The 13,637-nt window shown below is 35.8% G+C and overlaps 2 protein-coding genes across 2 annotated transcripts; one reads left to right on the top strand and one right to left on the bottom strand.

Moving 5' to 3' along the window:
• Positions 1–740: 740 nt before the first annotated feature.
• Positions 741–3,800, top strand: LOC105958539 (protein argonaute MEL1-like). Its single transcript, XM_088817602.1, has 5 exons — positions 741–832; positions 2,806–2,863; positions 2,988–3,082; positions 3,182–3,213; positions 3,317–3,800. The coding sequence occupies exons 1-5, from the start codon at positions 741–743 to the stop codon at positions 3,499–3,501; spliced, it is 462 nt and encodes a 153-aa protein (XP_088673728.1). The 3' UTR covers positions 3,502–3,800.
• A 205-nt stretch (positions 3,801–4,005) lies between these two features.
• LOC148771350 (F-box/LRR-repeat protein At3g26922-like) lies at positions 4,006–6,119 on the bottom strand. The gene is made up of 3 exons (XM_088817689.1): positions 5,981–6,119; positions 4,527–5,561; positions 4,006–4,424 (listed from the first exon to the last, which is right to left on the bottom strand). The coding sequence occupies exons 1-3, from the start codon at positions 6,050–6,052 to the stop codon at positions 4,143–4,145; spliced, it is 1,389 nt and encodes a 462-aa protein (XP_088673815.1). The 5' UTR covers positions 6,053–6,119; the 3' UTR covers positions 4,006–4,142.
• Between the last annotated feature and the right edge of the window lie 7,518 nt (positions 6,120–13,637).

Below are 13,637 nucleotides of genomic sequence, written 5' to 3'. Positions count from 1 at the left end.
AATTTTCTCAACATTCCAAGCACGGGGGCGAACGCGAGCCAATAGGCCTGCGATCTCATCCTCGAAGTTCATGTTGAGGGTAGCACGCTTGGGAGATTTAGGAGGGGGAATGGAGTCAAAAGGCCAGGCCGAGGGCGGGCGGACGAAGAAGAAGCGGCGTTGCCAAGAATCAATCTTCGTAACCAGCCCGGTGAAAAGGCGACCTATTCGCGAAGATAAATGATAATAGCCGGAGGAGGACCGATTGTGGGTAAAGATAGTGAAAAATAATTCTGGTCGGGGGTCTACGCCGGTGCTGACACAGACTATATAGAAACACGACATGAACTTTATGGCGTTAGGATGGAAAAGTTGGAGGGGAATCTTGTATAGGCTGCCTACATCAACAAAGAAAGGGTGCAAAGGAAGAGTAAGGCCAGCCTTGAATTGATCCAAGTACCAGGTGAGGTAGCCCGGAGGGGGACTAGAAGGAGACTGGGAACGGGAGGGGACTAAAAGATGGAAGGAAGCATCCACGCCCTGGGTGGCGTAGAGAGCTTCGAGGTCAAATTTGTCCACCAGAGAATGGGTGGGTTTCTCTAGGGATTTCTTTTTATTGGGTTGAGGGGAGGAAGAAGAAGGAGCTATCTTCTTCTTCAGGTTCGGACGCCGCCCGCCCCGGCGAGTAGACCGCACGGGAGCAGAGAGGGGGTCAGTCCGCCCCGAAGAAGAAGAAGAAGTGCCTTGGGAAACCATGGGCGATGGTTAAGAAATCAAGAAAACCAATAACAAAGGAGAAAGGGAGAACAGAAAGTACCTGGGGAATAGAGAGCGCACTAGCAATAAGGGAATGGTAGGAGAATAAAGAGGGTATGGGGAAGGAGAGAAGTAACGGGAAAGGGGGGCTTTAAATCCAGAAGGCGGGCCCCAACGACAGTCGAAAGGACACCCGTCATTAAGGGGCACAAGAAACGAAGAGCCCCCACAGGGATTGACGGCTGCGTAGGGAAGCGCGCTAGGCAGGAAAAAGAAACGACCGGAGGGGGTAGATGAAAGGACGTGCAGCGAGCGCGAGGAGGTGAAGAACTCCGAGCCCTAAAAATATAGGACTCGGAGTGGGGGACTAGTTGATCCGGATCGGGGCCAGGATTGCGAAGCCCAAATACATTAGCCCACTAAAATGGTCCAGGAATCGCTTAACCGGCCCATATACAAAGGAGAAGCCCAAGGAGGAAAGTAAAGCCCAAAAGAGAGGGAGAGGTCGGGCCCGCATGAGGGTTCGGCGGGCGAGAGTTATCCGCAGTTCCCGACCAGGAAGAGGAAGGTCGGGAAAAGCGGGGAAAAATTGAATGCTCTGACAGGCCTGGCCAGGCACCCATTAAATGCTCTTGTCAGAGCATTTAATGAGTGAATGACTATGTGCGGCCGGGAAGTACGTGAGACAGACCTGCGAGCATCATAGTCCCTAGAAAATAGGGTATTATGATGGCCCGGGCCGACTGGCCGAAAGGTGAAAAGCCCGCCAAAAGCAGGCCTTTCACCAGAGCCCGAGAGGGCGGAAAGCCTTCCCGCCAAACATTATAAAAGCCCCAGGGATCCAAGCAGAAAGGGGGTTCTTTTTATCTATCTTAAGCTCTAACAAAAAGTTTACATATTCATGCACAATATATTATACCAGAGCCGTGATCGTCAGAGTGCTAACTCCGGCATCAGTCCGGTTTTCCTTTCTCTGCAGATCCTCCGTCACAGCAGGAAGGACAGCTCATCAACTACGTTGTTCTGGAACGGATCAGATGGAATTGATAAGAATTATACTATGGAGGGTATTTAGGACTAAAAACATGGAGATGGGTTTAATTGAGAGGCTGTTTTTTTGGACCAATGTGCATTTAAATCCCATGTGATGGGCCTTTTTGCCATTCGGCCTATAAAGATAACAATCTTAGGGCTCGTTCGGTTACCGCTATAAGATTCTACTGACTAAATAGTAAGGGCTAATAACACGTCCGGTTGGTAAGATTCACATTTTTTCAAACCCGCTACTAAAATCAAAGCCCGCTATTAAATGCTACTATTTCATTAAATGATGCAAATTTAGACCGGATGGTCTGTTTTAATAAGAAAATCGGATGCCATAGGATGATTGACACGTGGACAATTTCAATTAAAATATAATTAGTATTTTAATAATTGAAAAAAAAAAAGAAAAAGGAAAAAAGAAAATCCCAGGAGAACCTGTAACCCCTCTAACCCTAATTATAAGAGCGTGATTTATTAAGAGTTAGACTTAAAAGTGCCACATGTCAAAAAAATAGTGGAATCCGATTTATATTAAATATCGGCTCATCCGCTCAGAATTTAATCTCTTCATTAAATTAGTAGCACCCTCCCCTAAGATTATTTAATAGGGGGTGACTAAAAAGGAAAAATGCAATTTTATCCTTAAATTCATATTTTATTATTGTAAACTAAGTGGTTTTATAGACAATTCATATATAATAACTGATTTTAACAAATTTAATAGAAAATCTAAACTAAAAAACCGAACATGCTACTAACTAAATAATTAATTAGTCAGTAGAAAGTTAATCCAATATCATGTAATCCAATCTAATCCAATATAGGTAACCGAACGAGCCCTTAAATTAAAATAATTTTAGTTAAGAGACTTTGATATAATTTTAAAGTTACCTGTATGGTCAATATTTGTACGTGAGACGTACGCTACTGCCCGCGCAAGCTAGCAGTTCAATCGACCACTAGCTAATAACCTAGCTCGGAAGCAGTGTAATCATTCGGATGCTCAAAGTCCACTCTTGCTAGTAGGAATTTAGCATCGACGCATGAATTCGATTTCTATCTTTGCAGCCATGCTGGGATCCAGGTACAATCTTGTAGCACTTCAAATAATTCGTTGAAAATTTCAGCTTGTATTTTACATATATATCTCGATCTATACTTTGTTAGAATTATAATACATTTTTTTTTGATAATTCTGGTCTTGATAGGGAACTAGTCGTCCAGCACATTACCATGTGTTGTACGATGAAAATCGCTTCAGTGCAGATGCACTGCAAATTCTCACCAACAGCTTGTGTTACACGTAAGTATTCGTTCGTTATAAATGTTGAATACAATCATACTTTATTTTTTAAATACTTCAAATAAATTGACTTCAATTTTTTCGTACTTTACCCCTCAGATATGCAAGGTGCACTCGCTCAGTTTCCATAGGTAAGATATACAGCCTTCAATCTGATCATAATCTTTCAAATCGTTTTGTTCTACTCGGTTACTCTTTTTTATATTAACTTGAAATTGGTCGTCTGTTGTGCAGTCCCACCAGCTTACTACGCACATCTTGCTGCATTCCGAGCCCGTTACTACATTGAAGCGGGAGAATTCTCCGACAGTGGATCTGCTGCAGCGGGCCCCGGTGGAGCGATGAGGGAGAGGGTTGGAGAGGTTCGGGCTCTGCCTGCAATTATGGACAATGTTAAGGATGTCATGTTCTACTGCTGATTTTGGTTGACTTAAAAAACTTAACTACAGGACTACATCTTTTTGTCTAGATTCACATGTTTTGCTGATTTTCGATTAATTTAGAAAAAAAACTACATCTTTTTGTCTATGAACATATGATTTTGTAGATTTCTCTTTTTCGGTGCCAAAATATGCTATGATACCTAAGGTTGTTTTGTCGTCGTAGGTTGTTTTTTCGGCGCCGTTTGGTTAATGATTTGCTGGCAATGTTATTTAGAATCTTTGAACTTAAACTGTGTTGGGATTAAAGGAATTTGATCGGTTTTCTTTTTGTTGAATATGTTCTATGTGTGGTCGATTTTTATTTTTTTGTCTATTTTTATTTTATGATGACAGGTACATATTGCTGTATATACACATTGTTATATATAGTGCTACATGTGTCTTATGCATTTGAGTTATGTTGATATAGTTACTTTAATCTGTAATGTGTCTATTGTAATTTACGTAATAAGCTAATCATGTCAGAAAATTATTGAAAAGAACTGCTGTTATATATATAAACTTGTATGCCCCAAGATGGCACAAACAGGACTTGAAAAACAATTTTGTTAACATTCTGAAAGCACAGCCAAGCAGCATATAATATAAATTCGATGGTCTTAGATTAAATTAAATATCTAGACAACAACAAAATTAACCGAATCTTGTAGTATTGGTTGAAATTCTTTCCGTACACGAGCTATCGTCCTTTCTCGGTTTGTGTAGCTTTTGTCGGGGCTAATTTCCACAATAAGCTCTTCAAGTGCCGTAGCTTTTCCAATAACGAGCACCCCGAGTTCCACTTCGTTCGGAGACGCTTTGATTCCCGACAGTTTCACCGTTTTCGGATGATCATCATTTGAGGCCTTGTTCACCACCTTCATATGATAATACTTATCGTGAAAGTTTGTTGCCGTAAACTGCAAAATTATAACAATATATTAATATACATATATGAATATAATCGATTCCAGTTGATCAATTTTTGGATAATATATATAATATTAGGATATATAAAATACCTTAATCTCGAGTCTCTGCAAGCACGGACAAGCGTCGATGAAACGAACGAGGTCGTGGAAGCTAAAAGTATTCCTGAATAGATGACATTCCAACTCCACATGTTTAACCTTCGCCGATTGCTCACTAATTATATTGCCGCGTGAGAGGATTTCAGTTCCAATCTCGACACAGTTAGTGACCAACTCAACAAGTCTCGGCACATTTTCTATCACGCGGAGACAATAATGCGGAAATTCATGAAACCTCATAGATTCGAGGTTCGTCATGTCTCTAATCTCCATGGTTTTGATACTCCAACACGTACTTATGCTCAAGTGCTTCAACTTTGGCGCCAAATCGCCAGATATACGCACGTCGCTTAATGCATCGTTACGCGAAATCGAGAGGCGTTCGAGAGCGACGGAATTCGAAAGCAGTAGCCTCAAACCCTCGTCGTCGAAATCAACACCTTGTAGAGATAGTTCTTTTAGGGATTTGAAGGCCGGTAAGTTTCTTTCGAAAGTACAAGGAGGAATGGGAAAACGGGCCGATGCGTGAACAGAATTTAAGTGTAGGTGGACGGTTCGGACGACTTTTTTGGAAAACGCGAAATCGAGCCATCTCTCGATTGGCCATGTCGTCTCGTCCGACCACGTGTTTATCTGGAACCAAGGTAAGTAGAGTCGAATTTCTTCTAGGGCCGCACCTCCCTTGAGTGAATCCAATGTGCGATCGATTATGCTAGCGCAATTTCTTACGACCTCCTCCTTGAATACTCGATCATCACCTTTTTTGTTGCGGCCGCGCTTCTTTTCTTGATCTTTAAATGCTTGTAGTTGTTTGGAGGTTGGAGAAAAATCGAGGCGGGTGATGTACTTGTGGAGCCCACGCCAACGTGTGGATAAGACGCTCGTGCACACAGCTTCGGCCACCGTCAGCCGTGAGATTATCGATACGAGAATATCGTCCGGCAATCGGCTAATCTTGTCCACCCCATCATCATCATTATCAATATTATTAATAATCTTACAATTACTTGCTGCTACTATTTTTTCCTACATAAACAAATTAAACATATATATCGAAACACATTACTCTTCAATTCAATACACAAGAGAAACACAAAAAAACAACTGCATTATGCATCTTGAATGTACAATAACATAAACAGAGAGGCATCTATTCACAAATCACAAAAACAATAAACCAGAAGAGTGTTAATGATTTCGCAAAAGAATTATGATACATGACGATCAAGTTTTCTGAAAAACATACATATGTACATGCACCTCTATATATATATATATATATATATATATATATATATATATATAAAAAATAAATAAATATGAGGATATAATACGATTAGAAAATAAACAAGATGTTGAAGTACGAACTATAACATGCTCCGATGCAATGAAAAATATCACAAAAAAAAAAAAATATAAACAAAAGAGATTTAATTAATAATTACCTTAAGTAGATTTTTATCTTTATTAATCTTCATGTAATTTCTCTTCCTTCTCGTCGATCTACTGTTCGTCATCTCTAATTAATTTATCTAACCAAGCAAAAGACAGAGCGTTCTTCAATCTGCGTACGTAGTATGGATATTTATAATAAATACTTCGACATATACATATATAGAGAGAGATAGATAAAAGTTAAGTTTCATATAATATAAACAGAATCACATTTGAACTAGGTTTTATGTAAATATCTTACCATAAATAAATAACATTAAAGGCAGATTTGCATTGTAATTAGGATACACGTATATTTTCCTAATCTTTATATATAAAAGAAAAGTTTGTCCCGAAACCCTAAGGATATTTTTGTGGTTTTCCTAATTAATTTTTTTTTTTAAACTAATCTTCGAATAATATTAAAGGCAGATTTGCATTGTAATTAGGATACATGTATATTTTTGTCCCGAAACCCAATTGACAGTTTTTGTGAAATTTTATAACCCGGTTTTCCTAATTAATTTTTTTTAAAACTAATCTTCGAACAAAGTATTCCTCTATCTGAAATTTGTAATCGGAAACGTTCTGCTTATAGGGTGTAAAACCTTTTTGACGGGTTCAAAAGAATTAAAAGAGTATAAATATAGATTTTTTGCTTATACACGTGATATTAAATTCAGTGGATGATTGTACTTATATAATTTTAATTGTTCAATTCTACAGAAAACTTAATTTCAACGTTTATGTTCACGTAATGTGTTTGGAAAATTTGGAAAAAATAAAGAGTTCTTATCATATATAAGTTTTGGTAAGATAGTTTTTTACATTAAACCAAAAGAACAAAATCTTCCCAAGAGAATTTCTTCTTCCTTTTATCAGTGAGATGATATTAGATTTTTTTTTTCTTAAAGGGAAATTATATATATATATATAAATAAATAAATAAATTTTCACGTTATGTTTAATATTTTTGGTAATTCTCCATCGAATATTTTATGTCTTTCACCTTAACAGGGGAAATTTGTTGTCAGAGTAATTGGAAAAAAAGTGTCCCTGTTGTTACTTGGTTCAAGTTTGTGTTTTAAGGCTCTTCTAAATTTGTATAAATTTGAGGATGTATTTTTATCATATTTATTTGTAGGAATGTTACTCTTTTATTGTAATTTAAAGTTTATTATATTGTATATGGATTTTTATTATCATGTGTTTGACTAATAATTTATTTCTCCCTTTTATTATATATTCATCCGTGCAACATTCATCCGTACAACGCACGTAGCAAAAATACTAGCCGCGATTAATAAGGTGGATTTCGAATATTAAGTAATACTAGTAATTGTACCCGTGCGATGCACGGGACAACATATTGCATTGTTTTGATGTTGTAAGAATATAAACAAACGTTTGATGTATCGTATGATCAAAATTCTATTATACTGGAACATCATTAAGTATACTACACACAAAAAAAAGGAAATAACTTTACTGTTGAATAATTTTCCAAATGAATTGAATCAGCTAATACCAGTAGATTGAAAATTTGAACCAGGAAAAAAATCATCAACTATGTCTTTCATGTTGAGCTTAAAAGTAATTAGATTTAATAACTTAGTTAACATAATCAAAACTAAACTATCGACAACATAAAAGGCCATCTATACATCTTGCATCGGAACTAAGCCCTTCTCCACTGCCTCATTTTCAGGTTGTTTTGCCACTGGAATTAACAATTGGAAAATTAAGAAACAAAAATAAATATAAACAATAAATTAAATATCGCATACAAACAATAAGTCTTGAAGGTCGACTTCCAATAGCTTGTGGCTCCGCCCATTTTTGGTTAATTCTCTCAAATCATCCATTCCAATAACATGTCCAATAACATATAAAATGAAATAATTGTTATACATAAAATTTGAAAACTTTGGTATAAATTAATGAAACACATAATTTAACAAAATGAAATTACCTATAAGCCATGATGGAAAAAGATGTAAACTAATTGCCACACAGTCAATAGGATGAAGAAGATAAAAAACAAAATCTAAAGTCGGGTTACCAAAAGAAGAAGCCTTAGGTAGGGAAGAAATAAAATTCAAATGTTGCAGACATTATGTAAAACGATGTCACAAAATTCGCTAGGGATGAAAATCAGATTTATTTACGCTTTTCTGTAAAAATCGAAAATCAGATTATTATAAATAATATCTAGGAGAATTTGATGAAAATCGATAATAATATTTAAAATAATATTTAGGAGATAAAAATTTGATAAAAAAATCAAAAAATAATATTTAGGAGATAAAAATCTGATAAAAATCGAAAATAAAATTTAAAATAATAGTTAGAAGATAAAAATTGGATAAAAATCGAAAATAATATTTCAAATAATGTTAATGAGATAAAAGTTGATAAAATACGAAAATAATAATTAGAATAATATTTAGGAGATAAAATATGATTAAAATCAAAATTATTATTTAAAATAATATTTAGGAGATAAAAATTTGATAAAAATCGAAAATAATATTTAGGAGACAATAATCTAATAAAAAACAAAATTAATATTTAGGAGATTAAAAACTAATAAAAACATGATAAAACTCGAAAAAAAATATTTAAAATATTATTTAGGAGAGGTAACTTTGATAAAATTCAAAAATAATATTTAGGAGATAAAAATCTGCTAAAAGTTGAAAATTATATTTAAAATTATAGTTAGGAGATATAAAATTGATAAAATTAAAAAAATATTATTTATAATAATATTTAGGAGATAAAAATTTGATAAAAATAAAAAATAATATTTAGGAGACAAAATTCTGATAAAAATAAAAAATAATATTTAAAATAATATTTAGGGGATACAAATATGATAAAATTCGAAAATAATATTTAAAATAATATTAAGGAGATAAAAATTTGATAAAAATTGAAAAACAATTACAAATATGACATTAGGGTTTCTTAGGGTTGCCCTAGTGTTTCTTTCTTTTATATATAAGATTATATTACATAACATATAATTGAAAAATATGCATTTTTGGGCTAATTAAAATTAATATTAATTTAATTAAATAAAGTGGGTCTCCCATCTAATAAAGAATTCGGACATAAGGTTAGACACGGTCATGGGTCGATTTTCGGTCCGGTTCTTGAAATAAGTGAACCGTGAACCGCCGGGCCGGGCCGGCTGTTCACCCGAAATTAGAAAAAAAAAATAGAAAAAAGCTTAAAAAACTTGAACCGGGCCAGTGAACCGGCCGTTATTTGCTCTTTTTTGAATTTTCCCCCATTTTTTTCCGATAATTACCCCCACACCCCATTTTTTTCTATAAAATTAAGTTCAAGCCATTTTATTTATTTTCTTTTGTCTTTTTTATATTTAAAAGTAATTCTTTTAATTTATTTATTCATCAAGTATTTTCGAAAATATATATATATATATAGATATAAATATAAATTTTCTGGCCAACCGGGAACCGGCCCGGATAGGTGCGGAACTGAAGTGAACCGGCGGGCCAAACCGGGTATAGTACGGGCCAGTTTCGGTTTCGGAAAAAAATGAACCGTGAACCGGACCGGAACTTGCTCATGACAGTGTCTACATAAGATTATGCCTTTTTTGGTCTTGGGCCTATCAAAAGCCCATAGTCATTAGAGATTAAAAAAAGGGTTAATATTGAAGACACTCCTCAAACCAAACCTAATAGATATGAAGCACAACCTTAAATAAAATATTTTAACTAAATCCTTATTTAAAAGAAAAATTTGATACACATCCTTTAATTTATTTTTAACCCGAAAATACCCTTATAATAATTAGGGTAAATTCCACTTTACCCCCTTGTACTCTGCCAAAGAACCACTTTACCCCCTCTCTTAATTTCGTCGATTTACCCCCTTGTACTTGTACAATTTCCCAATACAACCCTCTTCATCAACTTTTTTCGATTTTGACTCTGACGCCATTTGGTCAAGAGTCAAAATATTGACGTAAATATTGAATTTTTTCGATTTTGACTCTCGAGATTAGAAAAGAGAAAGTTTCACACATTCATATATTTTTTTCTTTGCACTGGGTGGAATCGATCAATTTTTTGGTCTTGATTTTTACTAAGTTAGGGGTTCAATTTGGGGATATCTTGGAAGGGGAACTTGTGGGAGAAGAAGAAATGACAATATTGACGGAGGAGAAACGACGCGTTATAGGCAGTGGCAATTTTGTAATTTACAGAGTTGACCAAATGGCGTTAGAGTCAAAATTGACAAAAATTGAAGAAAAGGGCTGTATTGGGAAATTGTACAAGTACAAGGGGGTAAATCGATAAAATTGAGAGTACGAGGGGGTAAAGTGACTCTCAGGCAGAGTACGAGGGGTAAAGTGGAATTTACCCTAATAATTAATAAAAAATCACGATCTTCTCTCACCTTCCTATTTCTCCATTTCTTTCTCTCTCTCTCTCTCTCTCTCCCTCTCTCAATTCTCGCCGCCTCAAACATTCTCTCTTTTTCTCTCTCTTTGGCTCTCTATTTTCTTCCGCCCCACCCCCTTCTCTCAGTTGTGCTCTCTTTTCTCTCTTTCTATCTCTCTAACATCATCAAATGTTCTCTCTCTTCTATCTATCTATCTCTCTAACAGATCTACGTTTTGTGGCGGAAAAAGATAGATCTGAAATTGGCGGTGGTGGCGCATCACGAACAGGCGGTAGACGGGTCCGGCGGCTCATCCCCAATTGGTGGTAGAGGGAGACGGTGGCTATGGCGATGTGTACCTATTGTCATCCCGAAGTGACGGTTGAGGGAGACGGTGGTAGTTGTGTTTAAAGAGGGATGGTTATGGTCGTACATAGTGAGGCGGCGGTTGTGGAGATGGCCGACCATTTGGTGGTATGAAGTTAGATCGGTGATGGAGGCGATTTCATCAAACTAGGGCTCTTTGATGTCTATGGATTTTAGTAGATTCCTAGGGTTTGGTGGATATGGATTGGCAGCTGCTGGGAGTGTTCGCTGCTAGGGTTTGGCCGTGACTGTGTTGACGATGGCTGAGAGATGTTAGCGGCTAGGGTTTTGTAACAGTACACTGTAGTAAGTCATAGTACGCTATAGTACACTATAGTAAACTACAGTATGTTGTACTGTATATGAACAAATAAAGGATGTGCCGTAAAGTGAAATTCAAGTTTGAAATACGTACAAGAGAAGAAATGTAAATTGTCTACGTAGAAAAAAAGGAAATTTTTTTTTTTATAATAATTTACAAACTGCTAAAATGGAGAAAGAAAGAAAAAAAAAGAAAAAAAAACGTATCTTCTGTATTAATATTTTTTTAATATTAGATGGGAAAATGAATACATTAAATGCCGAATAAAACAATTGGAATGTTACAAATTTTGAATTATTAAGTGTAGGGGTATTTCTGGAATGAATTTTATGAGGGATGTGAAGCAAATGTTTAATTACACTTGTCATTTAGTTCTAATAAGTTTTGTCACTAGGGACCTATATCTTAAGACCCCTTAAAAAAATGGCGTTATCTTACATACCCCCTAGCCACCAAATAAACTAGATAAACCCAAACTCAAATCATCATTTGACATACCCCTGGAGAAGCGAAAGTACTATACTATTCTTATATGCAATTTTCGGCCAAACTGCATTCAACATTTTTGATCATGCATTTATCATTTCCGCTGATCTATTATTATTCTCTTTTTTCAGGTCATATATATATATATATATATATATCCACTCTAAGATACTTATGGACTAAGTCAAAACGTGTCATCCTCTTCTCTATCTGATCTTTTGATAAGCATGACAAATCACTTTGAAATTCTTGTATAAATAGATGGCACCATCTATGTAAATCTATACAGAAGCTTTTGGCTTCAATGAGAATTCAGTGAATATCTTTCTTACAACATACAACTTCAATACACAGTTTTTATATTGCATACACCTTGTTCCATTTATTCGTATATATTATTCTATAACACGTTATCAGCACGAGATTTTGCTCGATATGAATTTGCTATTTTCGTATTCTTCTTTCTATTTTATTTTACGAAAATCCAGATCCTCGATTTATTGTCGAAAAGACAAACGAGAATGATTAGCGAATACTTCGGTATTTTATACGCTATCATTTCTCAAATGAGAAATGATATGATGGATTCGTGTATATTAATCTATTACTTATTTATTTGAATTGCTGTCGAAATTTATATTTACAAGCTTGTGGATCCCAAACAGTGTTATATGCACATGTTAATTTTAACAGATCTGTGGGTCGACTTAGAGGCCAAGATATTAATTCCGAGCATGATGCTCGTCGAGTAAAAGATATAATAATCCCAGTTGAATGTCGATTTAGAGACTATGAGATTAACTCCGAGTACAAGCTCGTGGAGTTGGGGAAATAATAATCTCCCTTTAAAGCCGATATAGAGGCTATCCTTTTAACTTCGGGCATAGTACCCGTAGAGCTACACATAGACCGTATAGAGTTCATACTATAACTCCGAGCGGATAAACTCGTTGAGACGAGAAAGCCGATTTAGAGGCTAAATCTTTAATATAACTCCGAGCTTGAAGCTTGTTGAGACAAGAAAGCCGATTTAAAGGCTAAATTGTTATTATAACTCCGAGACTAAACTCGTAGAGATAACAAAGTCGATTTAGATGCTAAATCACAAATATAACTCTGAGCCTGAAGCTCGTTGAGTCAAGACGTGGAAGTATCCGTCAAAAGCCGATTTAAAGGCCAAATATCTGAATATATCTCCGAGCCTGAAGCTCGTTGAGTCAAGACGTGATAATATCCGTCAAAAACCGATTTAAAGGCCAAATATCTGAATATATCTCCGAGCCTGAAGCTCGTTGAGGTAAGGCGTGGTAATATCCGTCAAAAGTCGATTTAAAGGCCAAATATCTGAAAATATCTCCTAGCCTGAAGCTCGTAGAGTTAAGACGTGATAATATCCGTCAAAAGCCGACTTAAAGGCCAAATATATGAATATATCTTCGGGCCTGAAGCTCGTTGAGTCAAGACGTGATAATATCCGTCAAAAGCCGATTTAAAGGCCAAATATCTGAATATATCTCCGTGCATGAAGCTCGTTGAGTCAAGACATGATAATATCTGTCAAAAGCCGATTTAAAGGTTAAATATATGAATATATCTCCGAGGCTGAAGCTCGTTAAGTTAAGACGTGATAATATCCGTCAAAAGCCTTAAAGGCTAAATATCTGAATATACTCCGAGCCTGAAGCTCGAAGAGTCGCTAGACGAGGTAAAACCCGTCAAGAGCCAACTTAGAGGCTATTAATCACAAGCTCAAATTTAAAGGGTTTTGGGTTATTTTGTACCCAGTGTATATATATCTCTCTCGGAAGATGTGATTCCCGAGATTGAGTTATTTTGTGTGCATCCATGTTGAACCTCTCTTGGATAGTGTGATTCCCAAGATCGAGTTGTTTTGGGTAAACCCACATGTACATATCTCCCTTGGAGGATAAATACCCGAGGTCGAGCTGATTGTTATACGCGTACATGAAAAACATGGACAAATATGACTATTGCCTATTCGATAGCGCAACTACACACTCAATATTCAATAATAAAATATATTTCTCGAGTGTGACATTGTGCAGGGAACAAGT

Source organism: Erythranthe guttata, chromosome 4 (genome assembly GCF_056151865.1).
Source record: "Erythranthe guttata isolate IM_541 chromosome 4, IM_541, whole genome shotgun sequence".
Taxonomy (NCBI): domain Eukaryota; kingdom Viridiplantae; phylum Streptophyta; class Magnoliopsida; order Lamiales; family Phrymaceae; genus Erythranthe; species Erythranthe guttata.
Note: the sequence above shows the minus strand (reverse complement) of the source record. Positions and strands in the feature narration are given on the sequence as shown.

Excerpts from the sequence above, each read along its gene's own strand:
- LOC105958539 (XM_088817602.1), top strand. The coding sequence starts at position 741 with ATGGTTAAGAAATCAAGAAAACCAATAACAAAGGAGAAAGGGAGAACA. Across the intron at positions 2,864-2,987 it reads GCAGCCATGCTGGGATCCAG|GGAACTAGTCGTCCAGCACA; the intron begins GTACAATCTTGT and ends TGGTCTTGATAG. Across the intron at positions 3,214-3,316 it reads CACTCGCTCAGTTTCCATAG|TCCCACCAGCTTACTACGCA; the intron begins GTAAGATATACA and ends TCTGTTGTGCAG.
- LOC148771350 (XM_088817689.1), bottom strand. The coding sequence starts at position 6,052 with ATGACGAACAGTAGATCGACGAGAAGGAAGAGAAATTACATGAAGATT. Across the intron at positions 5,562-5,980 it reads AAGATAAAAATCTACTTAAG|GAAAAAATAGTAGCAGCAAG; the intron begins GTAATTATTAAT and ends TTGTTTATGTAG. Across the intron at positions 4,425-4,526 it reads TGCAGAGACTCGAGATTAAG|TTTACGGCAACAAACTTTCA; the intron begins GTATTTTATATA and ends ATAATTTTGCAG.